General features: G+C 41.8%; 1 protein-coding gene and 1 long non-coding RNA gene across 2 annotated transcripts; both read right to left on the bottom strand.

The window, feature by feature from the left end:
- Positions 1–1,022: 1,022 nt before the first annotated feature.
- On the bottom strand, positions 1,023–12,833 carry LOC140273429 (uncharacterized). Its single transcript, XR_011908034.1, has 3 exons — positions 12,651–12,833; positions 11,449–11,533; positions 1,023–10,253 (listed from the first exon to the last, which is right to left on the bottom strand). It is a non-coding gene; the product is annotated as an uncharacterized lncRNA (long non-coding RNA).
- A 2,608-nt stretch (positions 12,834–15,441) lies between these two features.
- luc7l3 (LUC7-like 3 pre-mRNA splicing factor) lies at positions 15,442–21,659 on the bottom strand. Its single transcript, XM_072369794.1, has 11 exons — positions 21,407–21,659; positions 20,680–20,746; positions 20,521–20,560; positions 20,292–20,436; positions 20,080–20,154; positions 19,823–19,927; positions 19,423–19,584; positions 18,744–19,105; positions 18,177–18,361; positions 17,818–18,032; positions 15,442–16,136 (listed from the first exon to the last, which is right to left on the bottom strand). Exons 1-10 carry the CDS (start codon positions 21,503–21,505, stop codon positions 17,851–17,853), a joined length of 1,422 nt encoding a protein of 473 aa, XP_072225895.1. The 5' UTR covers positions 21,506–21,659; the 3' UTR covers positions 15,442–16,136; positions 17,818–17,850.
- Between the last annotated feature and the right edge of the window lie 85 nt (positions 21,660–21,744).

Raw genomic sequence — 21,744 nt, 5'->3', positions numbered from 1 at the left:
GAGAACAAGAGAGAGACACAGAGGGGCAGGCGGACAGAAGCATGCAAAGAGCAGCTGGAAAGATGAATGAGGTTGGCTCAAACTAGACAAAGCACAGAAGAAAGGCCAAAAAAAAATGTAAGAAAACACCAGCGAAGCAAAGTAAAGCAGAACGTGTCACTTTGCCAAACTGCAAACTTTGCTGGCAGATGGAAAAAAAAGCCAATTTTAGCTTCTGAACATATGCTGTATATCCACAGGAGCTCGGGAAGTGAAACTGAAGCCAGCACTTCATGTACAGGATGTATCCACAGTGGAATTACATTTCCCATGTCTGCATTCACAAGAGTTAAAGTACAGGGGGCAAAACAGAGGAGGGCAAGAAAGGGGTGCAAGAGGGAGAAAGCTGACAAAAAAAGAAACGGCGAGGCACAAGAGAAAATTATTTACTGATCTGTTCCAGACCTGCCTCCAACTTGGAGACAGACAAAAAATCCACAGATCTCGTTCTTTGTAGAAAAAAAAAAAAAATATATATATATATATATATATATCAAAGAGTGAATAGATTGTGGCAAGTTAGACATTTCAGTAGATATTCTGAAAGGCTAAACTGTTTAGCATGAATTCCCATCGTTTTGCTACATTTACTTAAACGAAGTTAACATGAAATTGAAAAAAAATATGGTCTAAAATCATACTTAATCAAATAAAGTTGGATTAACATAACCAGTGTATGTGATTAAGAATCAAATACTTCCTGCATGTATACATTCAGTGTATCAACACTGGCCTGGGTTTTGTCATTTTGTTGAGTTTTCTAGTGTACTGGAACACTTAGTTGAGATGGTTTGTATCTGTGAAAGGACATACTCGTGACTTTGTCGATACATGTTTTGTCCACTGATCAGATAACCTCGACAGTTTGCAGGAGCTGATCCGCTCCATCTCAAAGTCTGATGATATACTAGGCTACTGGATGTACTCATTCTAAGATGTGCCACGCACGCTTGTGTTTTATTTAGTTGCATAAGCATGAACGAAGCGGAAAGTGCATTCAAATGAGTGGTTATGTAGCACTTTTGATGTTTGTGGCTTTGACGCTGATGTTGAGGCAAGGGAGATGAGGAGAGGGTAGATTCTAATGGGCACAGTGAGACAAAAAGAGGAAAGATCTGATGCAAGGCTGCTTTCAGAAGATGAATTTATTATATGATTGGCACCAAGGCACTGAGATCAATCACGAAACATGAATTCAGATGGTTTATTTTCTTTCTTGTTTTTCCATTATTGGTTACATTGTTGGATCAGCTTCATCACAAGAATACACTCTAAGGGTTACTGGGCAGTTCAATGGGAAGCTGTATTTAGAATACAAATATCAAGTGCATGTTAGACACACTAATATACACAAGAAAGCAAATGACAAAGGCCAAACTGATTGATAGAACAGAAAAAGATCTTGCCATCTTCCATATGTGGAGTCATTTGTGTGTGAGACAGAAGCCTGTATTTGCTTGGCACAGCACACTGGAGGAATAAATTCAGAATAGATTCATTGTGAGATGGCATACAGTGAACATGAGACGAGGAATTGGGTTTCACAGAGACAATATCCCCTTGTATGTTCTCCTGCTACTTTTAACTTAAATTACTCAACCTTTACACAAGTGCACCAATTTCCCTGCCTTATAGCATGTTGCTTTTTTAGTTCCACTTATTGAGAGGAGAGTAGCAAAACAAACATAGCTGGAACTGAAATTCTAACTAAAAGCGTAAATGACACATTCATCTTATTCCAATTTCAGAGTGTGGTTGCAACACAGATGGAGAAAAACCTTCACTCATCTGTTTGAGGAGAAACACTTGAATGGTTAACCTCGCCTTAAGAACCAAATTATGTGTGGAAATGAAAACCAACCTTTTACAAGTGCTGTTAAACATCCAAATGATCATAACATGACACCACAAAATGTGATTTCGTACCTTGAGAGCAGCAGTTTGAAAAACAATCAACAGATATTTTCTCTCGCTCGCTCTTTGGAGCAACTGCTACAGAAAAATAAATAATACAGTCACTCATTTGCTTCTACCACAAAAAGCAAACCTGCTTTATTTTGATTGAAATTCATTCCCATCCAATAAAATCCAATTTAGCATTCCAAATAGTCTCTTTCTTAATTTAGGCATGGCAGGGTGACAGATTGGTTCTTGGACAGTGTGTTTTATTAGTTGCTTGGTCCCAAGTGACACTGTAGACTAATTTGCTTTGTTTATTAGTTTCACAAGAGCTGGCAGTATGCCGTGTGATGCCGTTCACTATCTTGAGGGGATGGATCGAGTTGCTTATCCATTGTTCATATATCCTCCCTGTTTTGTGGCGGATGTCCAATATCCTCAACATATGGTAAGCAGTCCACTAAAGAAGAGTGAAATAGATGTTCATTCTATTTGCTGCTGTGTATAACTTGTTGGAAATGACAAGGCGGTTTGGTGAACTTATATAATTGTACCACTCCCCAATGACACTTTGCATTCATATGTTGTTTAACGTGATGTTAAGCTACATCAACGATAACTAATGACTTGGGAGCGCCTACACCTTTATTTAAACTTTAATGACCCTATACCCGAAAAGTGTTGAAAAATTGAACAAGAAATAGGTTTTTTTAAAACATATAACTGTTCTAGTATCAGAGTTGTGTTCACTTTAACATATCTGTTCATATCAGTTACATAGAAGGAGGGACACATTTTGAGAATGTAAATGCACAAGAACATGATAGACGACAGACTTATGAACGTAAAAAAAGACAATCCAATCCATCTGTGAGAAATAAATCTGTGGTGCAACCGTTAGAGAACTGAGCTGTTGTGCTACCGAATTAGTGACCTTAGTTACTTGTTGTCAATGTTTGTTTCACGGTACCGTAAAGTTTACCACAGCACATCAGAGCATTAAAAACAACTGGATGGGTGTTTTCTTCTGCAGTGTTAAGCAGGACCAAAAATTGGACCAAATGCCAAAGGATGAGCTGGAAGGCTTGTAATCATATCACACGCTGTACCACAAACTGAAGCTACGTTTATGATGCCAGAGACGTCGAAGAAGATGTGTAAATCAAGAGAGACATTATGAAAAAAATAAATAAGTAAAACATTAAATTAGAAAACGAGACTTACAACGCACAGGTTCCATCTCTGTCAGGCTTTATCTCAGCACTCTGTCACCGTTGATCCCCCTGTCTCGTGTGCCGTTGTCGTGACAGCCTGAAGCTGCGAGGAATGAACTATTATCTGCTATCAGTCTCGCACAGTTCCGGCTTCTACATCCCACCTGATCTCCATAAAATCTCCAAGTAAATAATCCCCCTATCTAAAACGATTGTCACAAATGGTCATGTTTGTTGTTACAGCTACATCAATGAGGTACCTTTTCTCCACCTGTATGAAATAAATCCGGGTAGGAAATGCAACCGTTAACTCGTTTATTTTGTTTTGTTTTTTGATGAATAGAAAAATAATGTAAAATAAACTACTGGCTGTGGTTTATTCAACCTGCATTAACAAAGTATTCAATGGTGGAAAAAAAAAAAAAGACCAGTTAACTTTGTCAATATGCCAGGTTTTTCTTCCGAATTTCTGCATTTATGTCACAGTTTAAATATCAAACTAACTAATTACATTACAAATAAATATATTGAGAAACATTATGAACATTCTTTGTAAATAACACAAGCCTGTTAATTGCAATTAGATTTGTGTTACCACACTCTTCTCAAGGGGGACACATTTTATTTTGTTTATTCCTTTTTGGTTTTCTGGCAGCAGCGAACTGTTTAATCTAATAGTCGTATCCTGCCTACCAAACCTAGACCGGCTATCCTGGGGAAACACTGAGTAAATGCAGTGCTATAAAGATAGTGGTGAAAAAAGTCAATTAGGAGGTTTTAGTTGTAAGCGACATCAAATATCAAACTTGTCTCCTGAATAGTATAAGAAAAATAAGTGATTAAATTGAAATAATTTTCTTATAAAAAAAGAAGAAAATAAGGGATGTAATGTGCTGTCAAATATAAAGCAAGCTATGGGAACTAAGAAGCAATTAACATCCAATCTGGCAGAAGCAAGTGTTATGTGTATGTGTGTGTGTGCGTGTTTGTGTTTGTGTGTAGCATTATAGAGTGGACCTGCTCCTGCAGGTTTTAAGGTGAGAGTCGGGTGTTTTGTCATTCGGTGCTGAGTTTTCCATTTCAGTGCACATCAGTGCAAATGTCAGTACTCGTCGACTTCAATATCCAAAAACACACACGGACACAACTGACTTCCGACCTAACACACACACATACACACACATGGACACAAATAATCCATTTCTCGTATACTATGCCTCAGAAGCCGTTGAAAAACACTACTCTGCTGGTTGCAGTTGTGACATCACTGCCTTGTCTAGCCACTCATATGCTATAGGCAGTTATCTAATGTTAGGGTCATCTCACATGCAAATAACTCATATGATCTCCTACCTAAACCACCTATGTATAAGATATGCTATAACAGTTACTGATATAACACAATACATGTAAGTGCCTCTATGAGAGAGTAAGGAAACCTGTTTGTCAGCTGCTACATATATAGAATATCTGAATTACCATCAAATTCATTGACAAACACAGAGCATACCGTGCTCCCAGTGAACACACAAAATCAAATTAAATGTACTTCTAAAACCCTGTTTTTATGCTTCCCGTTGCTTATTGTCTCATCTGTTTCTCTCCAAGTTGTTCTTTTCATCTGTGTGTGTGGGTTTTCAGCTTCTTCAGCCCTCACTACTTTGTCCTTCTTTGTGCCTCTCCCGTTCCTCGCCATCCTCTACACTCGCGCTTTGGTGTAATTCGCAGAGGTAGAGGGAAGAGGGCAGAGTAGATCAGCCAGCAGTAGGTCAACATCACCCGGTGACCGGCATTGACTGTAATATCCTTGCAGGGAGTGAGTGTGTCGCTGATTTGCATGATTAAACAGCATCCGCCAGACAGCCAGAGCTTCATTACTCATTGCAGACGCACACTGGATGATTACAGGAAAATGAGTGAAGCCACACACACACACACACACACCTACGCTGAGACACACAGGTGTGCACAAATACTGTACATCAGAGTAATGTCATCTGACAGCATTTGCAGCTGAGCAGTGGCATAGATGATAACACACCCAGGCACACATGCACATGCAATGTCTCACCGGTTTGCAGGCTTGTGCTTAAGGATTGTTAAATTTTCAGGCTTTTCAGAAGCTATCGCTCTAAGACATAATTACCATAATAACCAAGCTTGTCAGACTTCACCTATGCCTGACTTGTCTCCGCAGTCTCTCTGCTGCTGAAACAAAAAGGAAGCACAATTGGCCGCAGAGCATGAGTGATCAAGCAAATGACTGATCTCTGTACAAGGAAAGACGGACAATCAATACAGGGCCACTAAAACCCTGAATCGATGAAAGGCCAAAGGATTCACAATGCAGAAGCCACCTCCCAACATCCTCTCATTACTTCATGTTGAGAGCAGTGCCTCAAAGCTTGTCAAATGTGTGTGGGTCCATAATTGACAGAAAGAGAAAAAAGTGATATATGTCTGAATATCCACTCCCTGCTGTCATAAGCATGAGCATAACTGTCTCTAAGGTGCTAGAACAGCCCACTCTCTTGGAGCCCAGCACGGATCAATAAGCGATTCTCAAATTTATTGCAGAGGCAGCACCTCACTCTGCCAAGACTTACAGGTCTGTGAGAGATTTACACCTTAAGGTTACTCTATGCTAAACATGCACTGCATACAGCATATGAACAGGGCAACATATTGCAGCTAAACGGAGCTTCAATTAACAAGACTTAACTTGATCGTGGTAGTTAGGAGAAGCTTAAGTCCCGTATTAAAGTACAAAAGATAGCAGCAGTGAGAGGAAGAATGCTTCCATTTAAGTCCTGAATGATTTGAGGAGTGGGAGGGTGTTTATATATTCACACAATTGCATGCACAGTGTGTGTTTACATACGACACCCCATGTGTGCACATGTAGAGCCCCTGGCTTCCATTAATGCAGACCTTTCTTTTGAAATCATCAAGGCGCAGACCGTGTTTCACACAGCCGCTCCCCTTTGAAGTCCAACACGAGGCTTTTATCTTGTTATCGTGCTATTTCATTGTATTCCCCCTGCGCAATGCCATGCAGTGTCCCGAGTGGTACAACAAATACCCAGGGCCCTCCCTCTCATCCATAACACACAGCCAACAATGACACCGGGAGAGAGGGGAAGATGAAAATGTCCGTTTTATGTTTGAACTGGAACAGAGGGGAGTTTCCAGTGGATTTGTATTGTATTATATTATATTCTGTAATGACAAGCCTAATTAATGTGATACATAATTCATGGGATGGAAAAGTGTGCTGTGAAAGAGAAAGATTAGTTTGAAGACTGCACCATCGGCATTTTTCAGAAAGAGAGATAGTGGAGGACATACTTTGTGCATTTGTGTGGAACAAACATGCTGCACGGTGGTGTGGTGGTTAGCACCATTGCCTCACAGGTTCGATTCCCGGCTGGGGTCTTTCTGAGTGGAGAGAGCACGTTCTCCACGTGTATGCGTACGTGTTCTCTTCCTCCCACCGTCCAAAAACATGCATCTCAGGTTGTTGGTGTCTCTAAATTGTCCCTAGGAGTGAGTGTGAGCGTGCATGGTGTCTTTGTCACGGTGACATGTTTGTCTCTGTGTGGCTCTGATATGGACTGGCGACCTGGCCAGAGTGTAGTCTGCCTCCCGCCCAGTGACAGCTGAGGTAGGCTCCAGCCCCGCCCGCGAGACTAAATTGGATTAAGTGGGTATGAAAAATGAATGACTGGATAAACATTCTGAGTAAATTAAGGGCAATCGTGTTAGAATAATAACACCTTTGTGAAGAGTTAAACTGTAGTATCTTTGTATTAATATCTTTAGTATATTAGTATTTTTCATAAACACTCTCTCACACTTATGAAAAACTGTTGCCCTAAATGATCATCTACTGACTGTACTTGGATTTTTTTTTTGTTCTCTTTTCCAAAATGTGATAACTGTAAAACAATTAAGAAAATATTTTTAGAATAATAATTTCCCATTTTGTTACACCAGCTATTCAATCACAATCATTTTGAGAAGCGAGGATGCTAACTTCTGCGGTTTCTTGGAGGAATCTGTCCATTTTGGCTAAATACAAGATTTCAGCAGCTCAACGATCCGCAGTTGTCGGATTCTTCTTGATGATTCAAGCACACGCTATGAAGTAAAACTGCTCTATATTATGCACAATAAGGTCTGCCATTTCCTGTTGGAATAACCACTTATCACCTGGGAAAAGACACAACCCTGATGCTAGCATATTTCTTTCTAAAATTCCAATTTACACCTCTGCATTAGCAATACCTTCACAGATATCACAGTCCTCCCCTCCATGGGCACTGATGCACCCCCATCACATCACAGATTCTGGCTATTGCAACAAGCTGGATGGTCTTTATCTTTGGCATGGAGAACCTGATGCCACTTCTTCCCAAAAGCAGCTGAAGCATGGACTCATCTGACCACAGAACACATCCCCGCTGTCCATCCGAGATGAGCTTGTTCTGGCTGAACTCGGCTGTGTTTCTGCGTGGAACTGATCCATGGCTTTGTCCTTGTGTAATACAGTTTCAAGTTACATGTCTGGATGCAGCGGCGAACTGTGATGAGTGAAATGCTTTGTCAGGGTACCCCTGAGCCCATGTGGATATATTGATTGCGGTAGCGTAATGGTCTCTCATGCGGTGCCTCCTGAGGGCCTGCAGGTCATCCAAGAGTGTTTGTCGTCCTTGGCCTTTATGCACTGATATTTCCTCAGACTCCCAGATTCCTTTTCCAATTTTATGCACTGTAGATGATGAAAGATCAAATCCCAGGATGGAGCTGCGTCATTCTCCCAGTCCTTATACATAAAGATGACCGGTGACATGTTCACCTGTTGCCAATGGGTCTGTTGATCATAGAATCTTCCATAATTAACTTTTCTTTGCCTCTCTCCAGACCTTTTTTGAATGTGTTGCTGTTATTAAATTTCCAATTTACTTACAATACAATAATGTTAGTTAATGAAGACTTTTTGGACTTGTCATACCATTGCCCAGAATGGCCAGTCAGTTCCCTGCACTCAGCCTCTTATCCATCACAAAAACACACCACACAGCAGAGTCATCTGAGCATTTCTGGAGATGACAGGACTCCGAGTTGTACTGGAAGTCTGAAGTGTACAGAGTGAGGACAAACGATGAGAGTACAGCCCCCCGTGGTGCTCCTGACCATCTTTCCAGACACACAGCCTATCAGTCTCACTAACTGCGGTCTGTCTGTCAGGTAGTCAATAATATTAGTCTATTTTCTGGAGCTTCGTCCTTCTTTCTTCTCATTTTACTTCTTTTAGACAGAATACATTAATTACAGCATCTTAAGAATTCCTCACAGTAGAGGCTTAGCATGAAATATAATAAATTGAGCCTGATCTGGCTGACTGTTGCTGGAGAAGATGACTTCCACAGGCTGCTGACTGAATGGTCTACCATCACAGTGACACAGCGCTTTCTTACTTTCTTACTTTCTTACTTATAGTTCAAAGAATGTGAGGGTGCTGCAACCACATTAATGTTTGCATAAAGGAAGGACGTTACTGAAATGTGTGGTGTCTGTTGTTTTAATACCTGGAAAATGTAGCCAAAAAGTCAAATCGATTTTAGTCGATGGATGGTGTAAAAGTGACTGCAAACAGTAAATTGTCAGACCTAAAAGACTTGGTGTAGATTTGGTGAGCTTTGAGTTATTTTAAATGTAGTCAGTGGGTGGTGCTGTTTGTACAACTCACTTTATCAATGTAATACCCAGCAACCGATATAAGCAATATCAATTACCCCAAACAGGGCATGAATATTATCAAATAAAACATCCTACTTTATTATTGGTAAAAAAAAAAAATGTCAATACAAATTTTGCAAAACTCAAGAAAAAAAGAAGTCAACATGCAGCCGCCCTCTTCAATACACAAATCCCATTAGTGAGTAAAGGATGAAGTACTTGAGAAGAAGCTTTCAATGTACTTTAAAGCAAATCCTACTGACATGTTAGACATGTCATAACCGAGCCCTAATATCTCCCATATTTTCAAAAGAAGCAAGAAAAGAAACGCACACAATTCTTTAGATCTGTTACTCAGGAGAATGGGATCATTGTTCCTAATGGAAAATTCATTTATTAATCTGACGGCAATCTACAGACAACAAGAGAGTAAATACCAACGTGAACCTTAAGGACAATGAAAACTCATGAATAACAAAGACTTTAAGGCATTAGGGCTTCAAATTGTAATGAGAAACCTTTAGGTGTCTCAGCCAGAGATTAATAACCCAACATTAGGACCTCAACAGTCGTTTACTGATACAGAAGCTTATCAAAGGGTTTAGTTGTCCTAGTTCAATATGCAGGATACGAGACGCACATTTGTTTGTTAATCTTTGACTTTATATACAATCCTTTAAAATTATACTTAATCAATTGTTTCTCTTTAGTTAGCTGGACTGTGTCGTTTGTACTCCTGCAGTTGTCGTCATGTGTTCTCTCCTCTGCTGGTGTGTTAAGACACAGACGGAGGTCGGATAGCTCTGTGTGCAGAATTACTTTGATTCCACGCGGTGTATGTTGTGCTCTGCATGACCATCGACTTTTATGGTACAAATCAGGCAGGGTCAGCCTGAGCTAGCACCGTGGAGACAGGGCTACACCAGAGAATGATTTGATATTACCTCGTATCAAAAATGTGTCTGTGAGTGTGCTCTTTATGGGAAGGTGAAACTGATTTCAACCACACACCAGATCCAGCCCACAAGCACAGTCTGAAAAGCTTTCATATTACTTTCTCACCCCCTGCCAGTTTTATTCCCTTTATTTATTGTAATACATCCAAATGTTTGGCATGTACCAGTGAATTTAGAATGTATGATGCTCCAGCTGAAAGAAAAAAAAGCTTCTAACGCCATTTCTTCCAGCTACTATTTTTCTTGTACTGTATCACTTGTATTTCTGGCTCACAGAGGACAAGCACGGGGGTTGAGTTTTCCTCACTCCATCACCTACAAAAGGACTCTGATGCTCAGGTGGGAGGCATTAACACTCACTCCCTGGCTCTGGGTGGCTCCGCTAATGCCAGAACTGCAAACACTGCAGGACAAAAGAGGGAATCGAAAAAAGAGAGAACACAAACAAGGAAATGGTCAGAGAGACACACAAAAAAAGAAACCCGCTGAACTGTTACTTCTCGATTCTGAGCCCATTCCTGTGGTGGAGCCATCTGCCGAGGCAACGGTAAAGATGGTGTGAGGCGCAATATGAAAGCAGGATTTACTCTGGTTCCATTGCCGGTACCAATTTTCAGTGTGCAGGTAAAACCGCAGAACAGATCCCTAATAATTTAAACGTGCACAGACAAGCAGCATCTTGTTCCGTCTTGCACAGGGAAATGCAACCTGACAGAACAAGTTTGCATTTACCTCTGCAACACTGACAATGCAGAACTTTAGATGAGACTGTGTCATGAAGGCAATTACTAACATGTGGAGTAGCTTTGAAGCTTATACGTGGTGAATCGGGAGTAGCATTGAAGTGGTATTATATTACAGGGGTGGCATCATCTCTAAGTAAATGCTGCAGTGTTTCCTGCTTACCTCACTTCCACCAAGCTGAGAACAACCTTAGAGTCCTTGCTTCTGTACCAGCTGCATGTGACATTAAGCTCATGGGCTAAAATGGTTTTCTGGAGGCACGGGCGCGTTTTTCTATTATCATTTCTTCACATTACATTCTTCGTTACAAACAAGCAGTGACGGCGTCTAAGCAGGGTACAGTATTATGGAAAGGTGGTTATCTCAAAATGTAATGACACGCATATCAGGTTTTTGCTAAAACACACCTCCATAATTTAGTTTTAAGCATTTTTTTAAGCGGGATTGTGTGAAGCTCTTATGGGAAGTCGGTGTCGCAGCAGAAAGAGGTCAGTGTCCTCCAAATTTGGAGAATGAGAAGGTTTAAAAAAAACCAGCTTTAATTCAATTAAGCGTTTTTTGTACGTATGTGAAAACAGAGCAAGTATGAAATTAAAATAGGGCGGGAAAAAAAAAAACACCTCATGCACTTGACAAAGTTTGTGACAATCTGTTTGAGAAATGCTGAGATTATACACATTGCCAACATTTCTTTCTGGTGACTCAACTGAGCTGGGTAAGGATCTGATGCAACCTCCTGCTACAGTTAATTACTGATCTGATTAACTGTGTAGACTGCAAGTCAGCCATGGAGTGGTAATCAGGGCATGAAGGGATTTTAGTGGGGTCGCGTGAACCGCTTATAAGTGTCTTACCTGTAGTCGAGCAGTCAGAGCGCTCTCAGTTTGGAAAATCAAGTAGACGTTCCCATGAGGGAGCCACAGAATACATTTTTGCTACCTAAAAAACAATTCAAATTAAAAAAAATGGACTGAACATTACATTTAGTGATCTTTACACCACATTACTTTTGCATCAGACAGTTGTTTAGGTTTCCCCCTTATTTCTCTTCTTCTTTTTTTCCCCCTTTCAATTGTACTTCACAAATTTAGAATATTTTGTGTAGGTCCAGCACACAAAATCCAAAAACATATCCATTTTAATTTAATTGAATACTTTCAAAAAGCAGTTTAGAATAAATAAAAGCTAAAACATGTAACTTGTGAAAAGAAGAAGAATAAATCAAGCTAGACTCTTTCATTACAATACAGAGATAAATTATATAGGCTATAGTGTTTCAGAACACCAGGTACTGGCTAGGCACATGTGACAGACATACTGAGGGGGAAATTATACTCCCTCATCAGAACCTGAGTGACAGCTGACATAGGCTGTGAGCGTGTGTTGCAGTCTCAATTGTTAATCAGACAGCACACCAACAATACTGATGAATTGCCTCCTCTGCTGCATAATCTACACGCTGTTTACACTTTCGACCTTCACTTGAGGTTCACTGGGTGTCTGTGTGATGCAGAGATGTAAAGCAAAGAAAGCAGAAGACGCACTATGCCCATTATTTCTTTAAAGCCTGGTTTTTAGCATCACGCAAGGCGGACTCTTGCCACCATTTCTCCCCGTGATTCTTCTGCTGTCACGTTTTCATCCCTCCCGCTTTTCCAGCTCGTTCCTTGCTTTTGCTCTTTTTTTTCCCCCTGTAGCTTCAACTTGTACCCTGAGGAAATACCGCTGTGCAAATTTAACGTACAGGTCTGGTTTGCAGAGTGGGATGTTAATGATGCCTGAGAGTGACGCCGTTCTAAAGGAGTTACTATTCATGAGGTTCCGCCCAGATCATTGTGAAAATGCGTGCAATAATAGGCACAGTATGTGCCCAGAACTCCTGTATCTGCACTGCTGTGAGGCCACCGCCACATTCTGCAGCTGACAAGAGTACTTCAGTCAAAAGAATAGATATACAGCGCCCCCTGCTGTTCGGTATTGAAAAAGACTGTAACTGCAGTCCCTTCAAACAGTTAAATACTAAAATACTACATAAAGAAAGCCAAATTCAGCTCACCATACCTTCCTGCATCATGGTTCCAGCTCTTAGCTATGCATATTATCAGCACTGCACTTGGCTCTCAAACCTTGGCCTCCATCCACGGGTCATTGTTTCATATTTCAGTTCATGTTGCCAAACGTCAACAGACCATCTGAAGCCCACCTGCACCTTTGGTGTTCAAATCCAGAGCCTGAAATACAGTCGCAGGAGAGAGAGAGAGAGAGAGAGAATCAGAGCTAACAGCTCAGCCACTTCACCTGCTTAAAGGAGAAGGATTATGTATAGATAATATCAAAAGGCACCCAATTTCCAAGCACTAAACTGCAGTGCAATAATCTTCCATTTATGTCCACATTAACAATGAGAAGATTATTAACAAAAAAAGAGAGGAAAATACGCCAAAAAATAAACTTTTCCTTGGAAACAACTTCAAATTTTTAATATGATGGTTATAATTTTTTTTTTTCAGTGGCATTAAGTCACTTACAGGCGGAAAGGAGTTCAAGCAGATGACTTAAAACTATAAGTAAACCTTAAACAGTACCTAAAATCTACATATAATTCATTCAAAATTACATGAAACTATTGCAAGTAGAGGTCAAAAACACATTTTTCACAGTGCCCAATAAGTTCAGTGATTTGCTAAATGATCTAAAATCAAAAGCAGTTTTTAACACGGTCAGATTTAACTCATGGGGTGTGAAGTAAAAGCTGGTCAGTGAAGCAAGACTGATCAAATCCATCTTCAGCTTTCGAGAAATCTCTGAAAGGTAACGTGGTGCCAGTAAGTTCTTTACAGATGAAGAGTTACCGCTGAGTGTCGATGCCAATTAAGGCCCCCAGCGTGTCCGTGTCAAATGCAGGGATATGTACCACGAGCATCACGAGTAACAAACCTCAGGGCGGAATGATGGAGCTGAGGGGGATCCGGCTCTAGAAATCTCATCACCGCAGTCTCAGACTGCCATGAAAATTGCCTCGAGCAATTTCATTTCTGTGCAAGAAGCCAATCTTTTGCCTGAGTCGTCACACAATATTATCGATGTGAGAATTGGGATTTTGCCAAGATAATTACACTCTCCGACTTCACTGTAATCACAGAAGGTCATATCTCAAGTGGTGTGTCTGCGGTTTACCGTCACTTTAACATTAAGAGGAAGTCTTTAGAGTGAGCCTACAGACGGTGCTACACTTTCCTTTGCTCCCTGAATACTAAAGATTTCCCTCTTTCGTCTGAATCTGTAGTAAATGCTGCTTGTACACTGACCCAACAGCCATGTCACCAATAATTAAGGTCAAATGAACTGTAACCTTCGCCTGCTACTTTCTCCACAGGCACCTGGTTTGGAAAGGTCAGTTCCGAACCAGGTGTCTGTCAGCGGCAAAACAAGTCCGGTGTATAAGGAGTTAGGGACAAATATGGAAATAAATCAAAGAATGTTACATTATTTGCACTATATATATATTTATCAGCTCATTAGACTTGGGCTGCTACACTTTTTACATTTTAGTCAATGACTGTTAAACATATAATTTATTAACAATGGCTTTTTTTGTTATATCCCCACTTTGCTATAAGCCTAGAAATTATTTGATTTGCATAAACCCTGCAAATGAATAAATGAGCAATAAGCAAAATGTCTCCAGTGCCTTCAAAATCTGCAAATGGCACATGGTCTGTGTCTGCAGCAGAGGATTAGTGTGCAACAAGGGCACAGAAGCGGAAAAAAAGTCGGTTAACTTTGTCAAACAGTGGAAAACAGTCTGGAAACATGACATTTCTGTCAGTTTGACCCAGTGCTTTGCATTAAAGAGCCCTACTGAATCAGATTTATCCCAGATGTGTCATAGTGTTTACACTGATCGGCCATAACATCGCGACTCGCTAGATTAGCGATGGATACGCAAAGCATTGTGGGTTGTGAGGTCAGGAGGTCTTCTCCAGGCGGATGCCAGAAAATCAGTTACTCCCTTTATCTGTGCTTTAATGTGGCTGATCAGAGAAATTGTTCATTGTGATGGGCCTGGTTACTAAAGTTTGGCATCACACAGGCCAAGCGGCAAGAGTAATTTGCTTTTCACATGCTTAAGTAAATGTAACCTTTCCACTCCTGGTAATTTAATATCCTGCTCCCCGGTTGCTCAGCATTTGCTACAGAAAATAACACGTTGCCCTGGTTTTAGCTTAGGAGGCCCTAAAAGATTTAAACAATCACTTTCGAGGCCCATTTGAGACCAACGCGAGTTTGGGTGCAGACCGAGATCTTCTGAAGAGTCCCGACGGGAGATCCCAGGATCGAGTGATCAATCTCTCTGTGCCAGGCCTGCAAACAGCTGGATATCAGGTGCGCCACAGTTTCTGTCCTCTTTTTCATAAATGCACTTTTTAAAAAAAAAAAGGTGCTTTCACTTGTTTCTTGATGAGTTGTCTTCTGCTGTTTTTTTTTTTACTCATGTGGCCAACTAAATGTTCTTTATATTTTGCATGTGTGCACACCTGCAGTCGCCTCACACAGCATTTTGTGAACGTTTAGAGGAGGTGCTACTGTATATAAACTGCTATTAGTAGCCATATAAAAAACAATTCACCAGTTATTTAGAAGTAGACACAAGTATTGCTCAAAAGTGTCTTTTTTTTTTTTTTTTTTTTTTTTTTAAAGGGACATTACAACCTTCTTGAGTGTTAAGACCTATGAGCATGAAGCTTTTTCGGTAAACATTGTTTTTTAAATGAACGACGAACCTACACCACATCCGACGACCTTCACCAGGATTAAACTTCTCTCACAGACAAAGACAACAGCGATGAAATTTTACTTTTTATTCAACATGACAACATGGACATTAAAAGCAAGGCAAAAATTAAACAAATCTTGGGTCTTTCAAAACTTTTGATCAAATTGAAATCAGAGTATTTTACAGTTCCGGAACAAGAGCAATCAATGTGAGCTCTAAGTGGAGGAGAAAAGAGACGCTCCCCGTCGGAGGCTCTTACATTGTACATACGCTTTCAACCGACTTTTAAAAAAGGAGGTCAGGGAGAGAAGAAGAAGAAGAAGAACCTGACAAACCAATACAAAACCACAAGCACTGTTTTTTTTTTATTTCATGTTCACTATAAATGCCAAGAAACACTGAGGATGTGGAAAGTTTTTTTAAAAGTAAGAAAACAACAAAAAAAAAAAACAAAGAACTTCTGAGTTTGGTATCAACGTGATATCTGGCTGCCATCTAAACAAATAAATCAGATGAACCACAGCTAACCTCATCCAACCAAAACGATTTGACAGGTGATGCAACAAGAAAAGAAAAAAAAACAAAACAAAAAAACAACGCATCGTTCCTCTCTCCTCATTTACACGTGTACTTTTGCGTTCATTTCTTAAATAAGCCACTACACATTTTGTGGTTCACCTTGTTTTTAAGCAGCGAGGTGTCAGGTTCAGGGAAAGGATGGGCGTGCTCTTCCACTTCTTCCTCCACCAGACATCCCAGCTTCTCCTGTGGAGCAAAAACCGCCACAAACGCCAACGTTAGCAAAGGTCCCACAGCACGCGCTTGCAGCATCTGCCGCTGCTACACGAGCAACAGTATCACCAACTAGTCCGGTTTTTTTTATCTCGGTTTTCACAGGAAAATGCAGATCCCAAAAGAGACACCACCAGTAAACTCAAATTATTAGCACAACGGCCATTTCAAGCTTTCTAATAGAATTTGGTGTTAGCATCAATCCGTTCTCCCGCCTTTTTTTCTCCGCTGAACATTTTAACTGCATCGCATCCAATCACAAGTTTGCCACCTTAACTCCACACGATTCTGATCGGCATTCATCTAAATTAATTAATTTGGTTCGAAGAAAACAAATTGATATTACCTCTGCCAAAGTGAAACGTCTTCTAATGTTTCAGAGCATAAACGCTTCCCCCATAAACACCCTGCCAAGCTGAAGAAGTGTGACTTTAACAACGCCGCCATGAAAAATACACCAAGAAACACGTGCCGGCGACCGTTTCAGCTGTTGGCACAGGTATATCAAGTAGGCCGTCTGTGTCTCTGTTGACCCGGTAAGATTACCCCCCCCCCCCCGACATATTACCAAATACAAAGGCGTAGAAAACAATTTAAAATGTGCACACAATCGAGCTTTCAAATTCATGTACTACAGCTGTACATTTGTGTTGTTTTGTTTTTTTTTTTCTGACAGGCAACAGCATTCAGAAATGGATGTGGGTAGAGAAAGGAGTACCTGGGGTGAGTACCTGCACAGTTTGACAGTCAGAGAGTATCCATGATTTTTAATTTGCCCTTTTTCTCATGTGGTCTCGCTCACAACACCAACGCTGTGTGAGGTATGGAAGTCAGCTGCAATTCATTCGATAAACCCTACCCTCCAGTTAGTTAGTAACATTAGGCCCCCGGTGCTATAACACCCCCCAACACACACACAGTGCATGGCATTATCAGGCACAGTAAGCTGGACAACAAATCCATTGCATTTGAGTTATGATTACGGCAAAAATAAACGGCTTGTTTGTCACATACACCCAAGGCTAAATGTGTGTCTGTGTGTTTCTACATGGGTAGGAGAAACTCCCCAAGATACAAATACAAACATGTTGACACACAGTGACTAAACCTCTTCCCTAAATAGAATGTGATATGTCAAACAAGTTAACACATTTTCCTGTTTCAAAGTAAGAAAAGAAATATATGAACTGAAAACAAACAAATACAGGCAGGAAAACTGGATTGGATTCATTACTGTGTTTTCTTTTTCTGTCTGTTTGTTGTTGTTTTTTTTCTCTCCTGCCACCTTGTCCACAAAGTGAAATATACAACTATAAGGATCAAAAACCGATACAAAACGAGGGGTACCTCCGGGCATGTTTGCTCAGGGCTACACTGGCCTTTCCCTCTTGGCTTTGTGTGAATGTTTTCTACCTTCTTCTCATTCATCGGGCCTAGTCCTTCATCTTCAGTGCATACTTACGATGCACTAATCAAAAACAGGATAAAGATATTTGCATACAGTACAGAAGACAAAAATCATAGGCATTGAACTGAACATAAGCAGGGTGGGAGAGGAGGGTGAGAGGGAGGGTAAAGGGAGGTGGAAGGGTTGGAGGAGGTGGGAGAGGGATGAGTTTAGAGCCAGGGGCAGCGAAGAGGAGGACGCACTTACCTGAGCCTGATCTGAGGTCCTATCAGATCAGTTTTAATTGGACTGAGTGTCACCTTCAGAATGGAGGAGCTCTTGCTGGCCGTTAAGCAGAGGGGAGGAGGCAGCCGCCTCAGTCTGCATCGGTTCCACCTCTGACGAAGCCTTGATGGCAGCTGCATCTCTGTCAGCGTGCTTGTCTTTCTTAGAGCTGCTCTTCTCCTCTGTCGTCTTACGGTCTGACAAAGAGTGACACAAACATTTGCGTCGGTCAGGTTGCCAGATCTGTGCCGAGGGTTACTGTCCCACAAACAGCAAAGGAGCGGGTAGTAAATCCATCCACCCTCACAGTATATCCTGCACCTGCTAACGGAGGCCCTCACCTTTGTCTTTAGATGACCGCTCTTTGTCTTTTTCCTTTCCTCGGTCTCTGTCCTTGCTGCGGCTGCGGCTGCGGTGGCGGTGAGACTTGCGGTCTGGGCTGCGCGACCTCCTCCTGTCGCGGCTGCGAGAGCGACGTTTTCTGTCAGAACGGTCGCGGCTGCGCCTCCTCTCCCTGTCCCGGCTCCTAAAGAAGAGAGTCCAACGTGTTAGCGTCAGCTGAAACAAGTAGTGAAAGACATCGTGTCTTTTCAGGAACAGGCAAAGGATTAATAATAAATGGCTCCCGAGTGTATCAATAATGTCCTTTTACTGGGACGCAGCTAAGTTTGCAGCAGTCAGCGTTTCTTCACCACAGTCGGGAAGCTGCGCAAAATGTAAACAAAATGTAATGATCATATATTTTTCTGCTCGTTACGTGTGTTTCAGGGAAAACTCCTCAGTTTGTTGGGGTTGGCTAATAGAAACCCACATTCCAACTTATCTGGACAAACTACTCTAAATGTCGAATGCTTAACGTATAAAAACGATCCCTGAGACCGTGGCTTTTACACTTCAGTCAGCCGTACCTGCTGCGCTTGCGCTCCCTGTCCCGGTCCTTGTCTCTGCTCCTGGACCTCCGGCGATCGCGGGACCTGCTCCGTTTCCGGTCTGACGCTCGGCTGGAGTGGCGGCTGTTGGAGTGGCTCCGGCGCGCTCTCCTGTCCCGCTCGCGCTCTCTCTCTCTCTCCCGCTCTCTGTCTCTCTCCCGCTCCTTTTCCCGCTCCCTCTCCTTCTCCCGCTCCCTCTCCTTCTCCCGCTCCTTCTCCTTCTCCTCCTCCTCTTTGCGCTTTTTGTCCCGCTCCTCCCTCTCGCGCTCGCGCTCTTCTCGGTCTCGTTTGAGGGCTGGATTTTCGCCTTGGGGGTCCTCAGAGCGACGGCGCAGTTTCTCCTGGGAACGAACAAACATGACTCACCAAAAACCATCTCTAACAAAGACCAATCAAATTTAGACGAGAGCCAATCATCTCGTCCTGCAAACATGTCAACATTAACTAGAAAACCTACGCTGACGTTACTGTACGCTTCCAGCATTTACTTTTCTTTAGACTTACACAACAACTAAAGCTTTCTTTTACTTCAAAGTACTAAGAAAAATAAAAAAAGAAAGAAATTCTGTCTATGAATTATGTTGTTCTGCCTCTTGTTTGCTCCAAAAGCACAAATAATGTGACTCATAAACACGTGGAAGCTCGATGACTGCGTTACCTTAAGCTCCTCCACAGTAGATTTGATCTTGGCGTAGCCCATATGCTGCTTTCCCATCAGGTGGTCGTCCACACGGGACTGTGCGTCACCCACGATGAGGAAGGCCCCGCACACCTCACACACCTCCATCTGTTTCTCCTGAGCAGCAAAGCTCTCGATAGTCTGGATTTAGAGCACAGATAGAAATCTTATTGAACGGCTTTTAAGTGCTGTGTGCAGGGGGTTCAAACGATTTATCTGGCCAAGTTCAGCTGCTTAGTTTGACTTTAAGAATTCACTTCATAGGGGGATAAAAAAAATTTTAAAAAACTTGTGTTTGCAAACATGCAGCATTACAGGAGCAGCACCAGCTATCTTGAGCAGTGTCTGTAGGCCGATTAAGCGAGGTTAGCTGACTCACCGAGGGGGTGGAGCTGAGAAGCTCCCTCTCCTCCTTCAGCTGCTCCACCAGCTTCATCATTCCCTGAGCCTCCTCCACGCGGCCCTCTGATCCCAGCTCCTCAATCTGAGCAAAGCAAAACACACCGTGTTGCATTTAACAGTGACAACAAGAAGTCTGGGGGTTCTCAAACATCACAAACAACACTCACATTACAGCATGCACTTTACCCATTTCCGAAAGAAATATAAACTTATAACTAAATATTTATTACAAACCTGCATAACCAGGTCTTCGATCTTCTCTGTTAACACCTGGGCCTTCTCTTCATTCTTTCCCGATGGGCCAGGTCCCTGCAGAGAAAAACCATGCATCTCAGACACAGAGGCTACGTCATCAATCTTTTAGGTTGATGATCTGTACTGCAGTCCGAGTACGCAGCATTTAGATTTTTGTGTACAGAATAATGTCCTAAAACCAAAGTACAAACCCCTGCGTTTTGCTGAGCTTGGGAAAGTGCAAGCCGGGCGTGCCCCCTACGAATCCGCCGCTCCACTTCTGCCAGGAGTGACTGCAGATACCGCAGGAAGTCTCGCTCATAGCCTTCTTTCATGAATCGAGAGCTTTTCTCATACCTGGGACAAAAAAAAACAACTATTTATTAGTCAGAAACACCATGACACACATGAATAAAAAAAAAAGTCACTTTTGGAACTCACAATTTTCTAAGATTCTCATCATGGATCTTTTCACAAGGACCTGAAAATATGGACAAAAAAAAAACAAACATTTGATTAACCAGGATAAAAAGAAAAAAAGATGGATCACTACTGTACTAAAATGTGCTTATTTATGGATCTCGCAAGGTTTCCACTTACCCAAGTCAGAACGTGTGTTGGTGAATAGCTCGGCTGGACAGAAGCCACAGAGATAATATCGACATACCTTGAAAGAGAGAGGGAGATTGAATATGAATGCATCCTATGGTCGACCCCTCGCATTCCTCTCAGGTTACACAGAATCAGGTCGTGAGAAGGGTCATTTATACAAACAAAGAATACCCCAGTCTAATTTTACTCTTTACCACAATGCTCCATGCTGTTTTGAGTAATATCAATGACTCAGATCAAAAAAATAAAATACACACACACACGATTAGGACATCCCCAGCAAGAACAAGTGGATCTGACGAGGAGTTAACTATACACACAGTAGTCAGATTAACATGCCCGTTCTTATATCATCGGTTGTCTGCAAGCGTTACATCCGCACATGAACCAGGCTTTAGTCATCCAAAACGACAAATATTGCTAAAATGTGTGCTCGTGTCAGACCGCAGCGTGGGCTTGCTTCATTCTGAACCGTTGACATAGCACTGGTGTTAGCACAGCGACGCTAATTCTGCTAACACGCGTCCCGAGACGGCACTCAAAGTGGCCACCATCGCTTTCATCTCATAGCATGGTCAATGAAACCTCAGCTAAAGACAGATGGCTCATGTCAACTGGCTTCCACAAGCCATGTGATGTATTTTAAGACAACACACAACGATTGCCTTATGTTAGCTTATCACAATATAAAGGCTAACGTATAATGCTAACTTACGCTCTCGTCGTCCCATCGTACGTTGGATCGCTTCTCGTCTGGAGCCAAGTTTCTGTCACGGCCCATTAACTCATCGAGTAACTGGGCGGCGGAAAGCATTTTTCCCCGAAACTATGGAGCCTTGACTCAAAGTGCTGTGCTGTACTGTGGAGGGCCAATTCACACCATATACTGCGCAAAGTACATCTAATCAAAATGGCAGACGCTGTAACAACAACGCCCGCTCACGTTCCAACTGCTAATAGCCCAGAGTACCTCTGAACCGGAAGCACAAACCGATGTAGCTCTGAGTTCGACCACCCCTATGGTGATATGTGATAAAAGCATATGATTGCGTT

Source organism: Leuresthes tenuis, unplaced genomic scaffold, assembly GCF_036924035.1.
Source record: "Leuresthes tenuis unplaced genomic scaffold, fLeuTen1.0.hap1 SCAF_17, whole genome shotgun sequence".
NCBI classification, from domain to species: Eukaryota; Metazoa; Chordata; class Actinopteri; order Atheriniformes; family Atherinopsidae; genus Leuresthes; species Leuresthes tenuis.
This window is presented reverse-complemented; position numbering and strand designations above follow the sequence as displayed.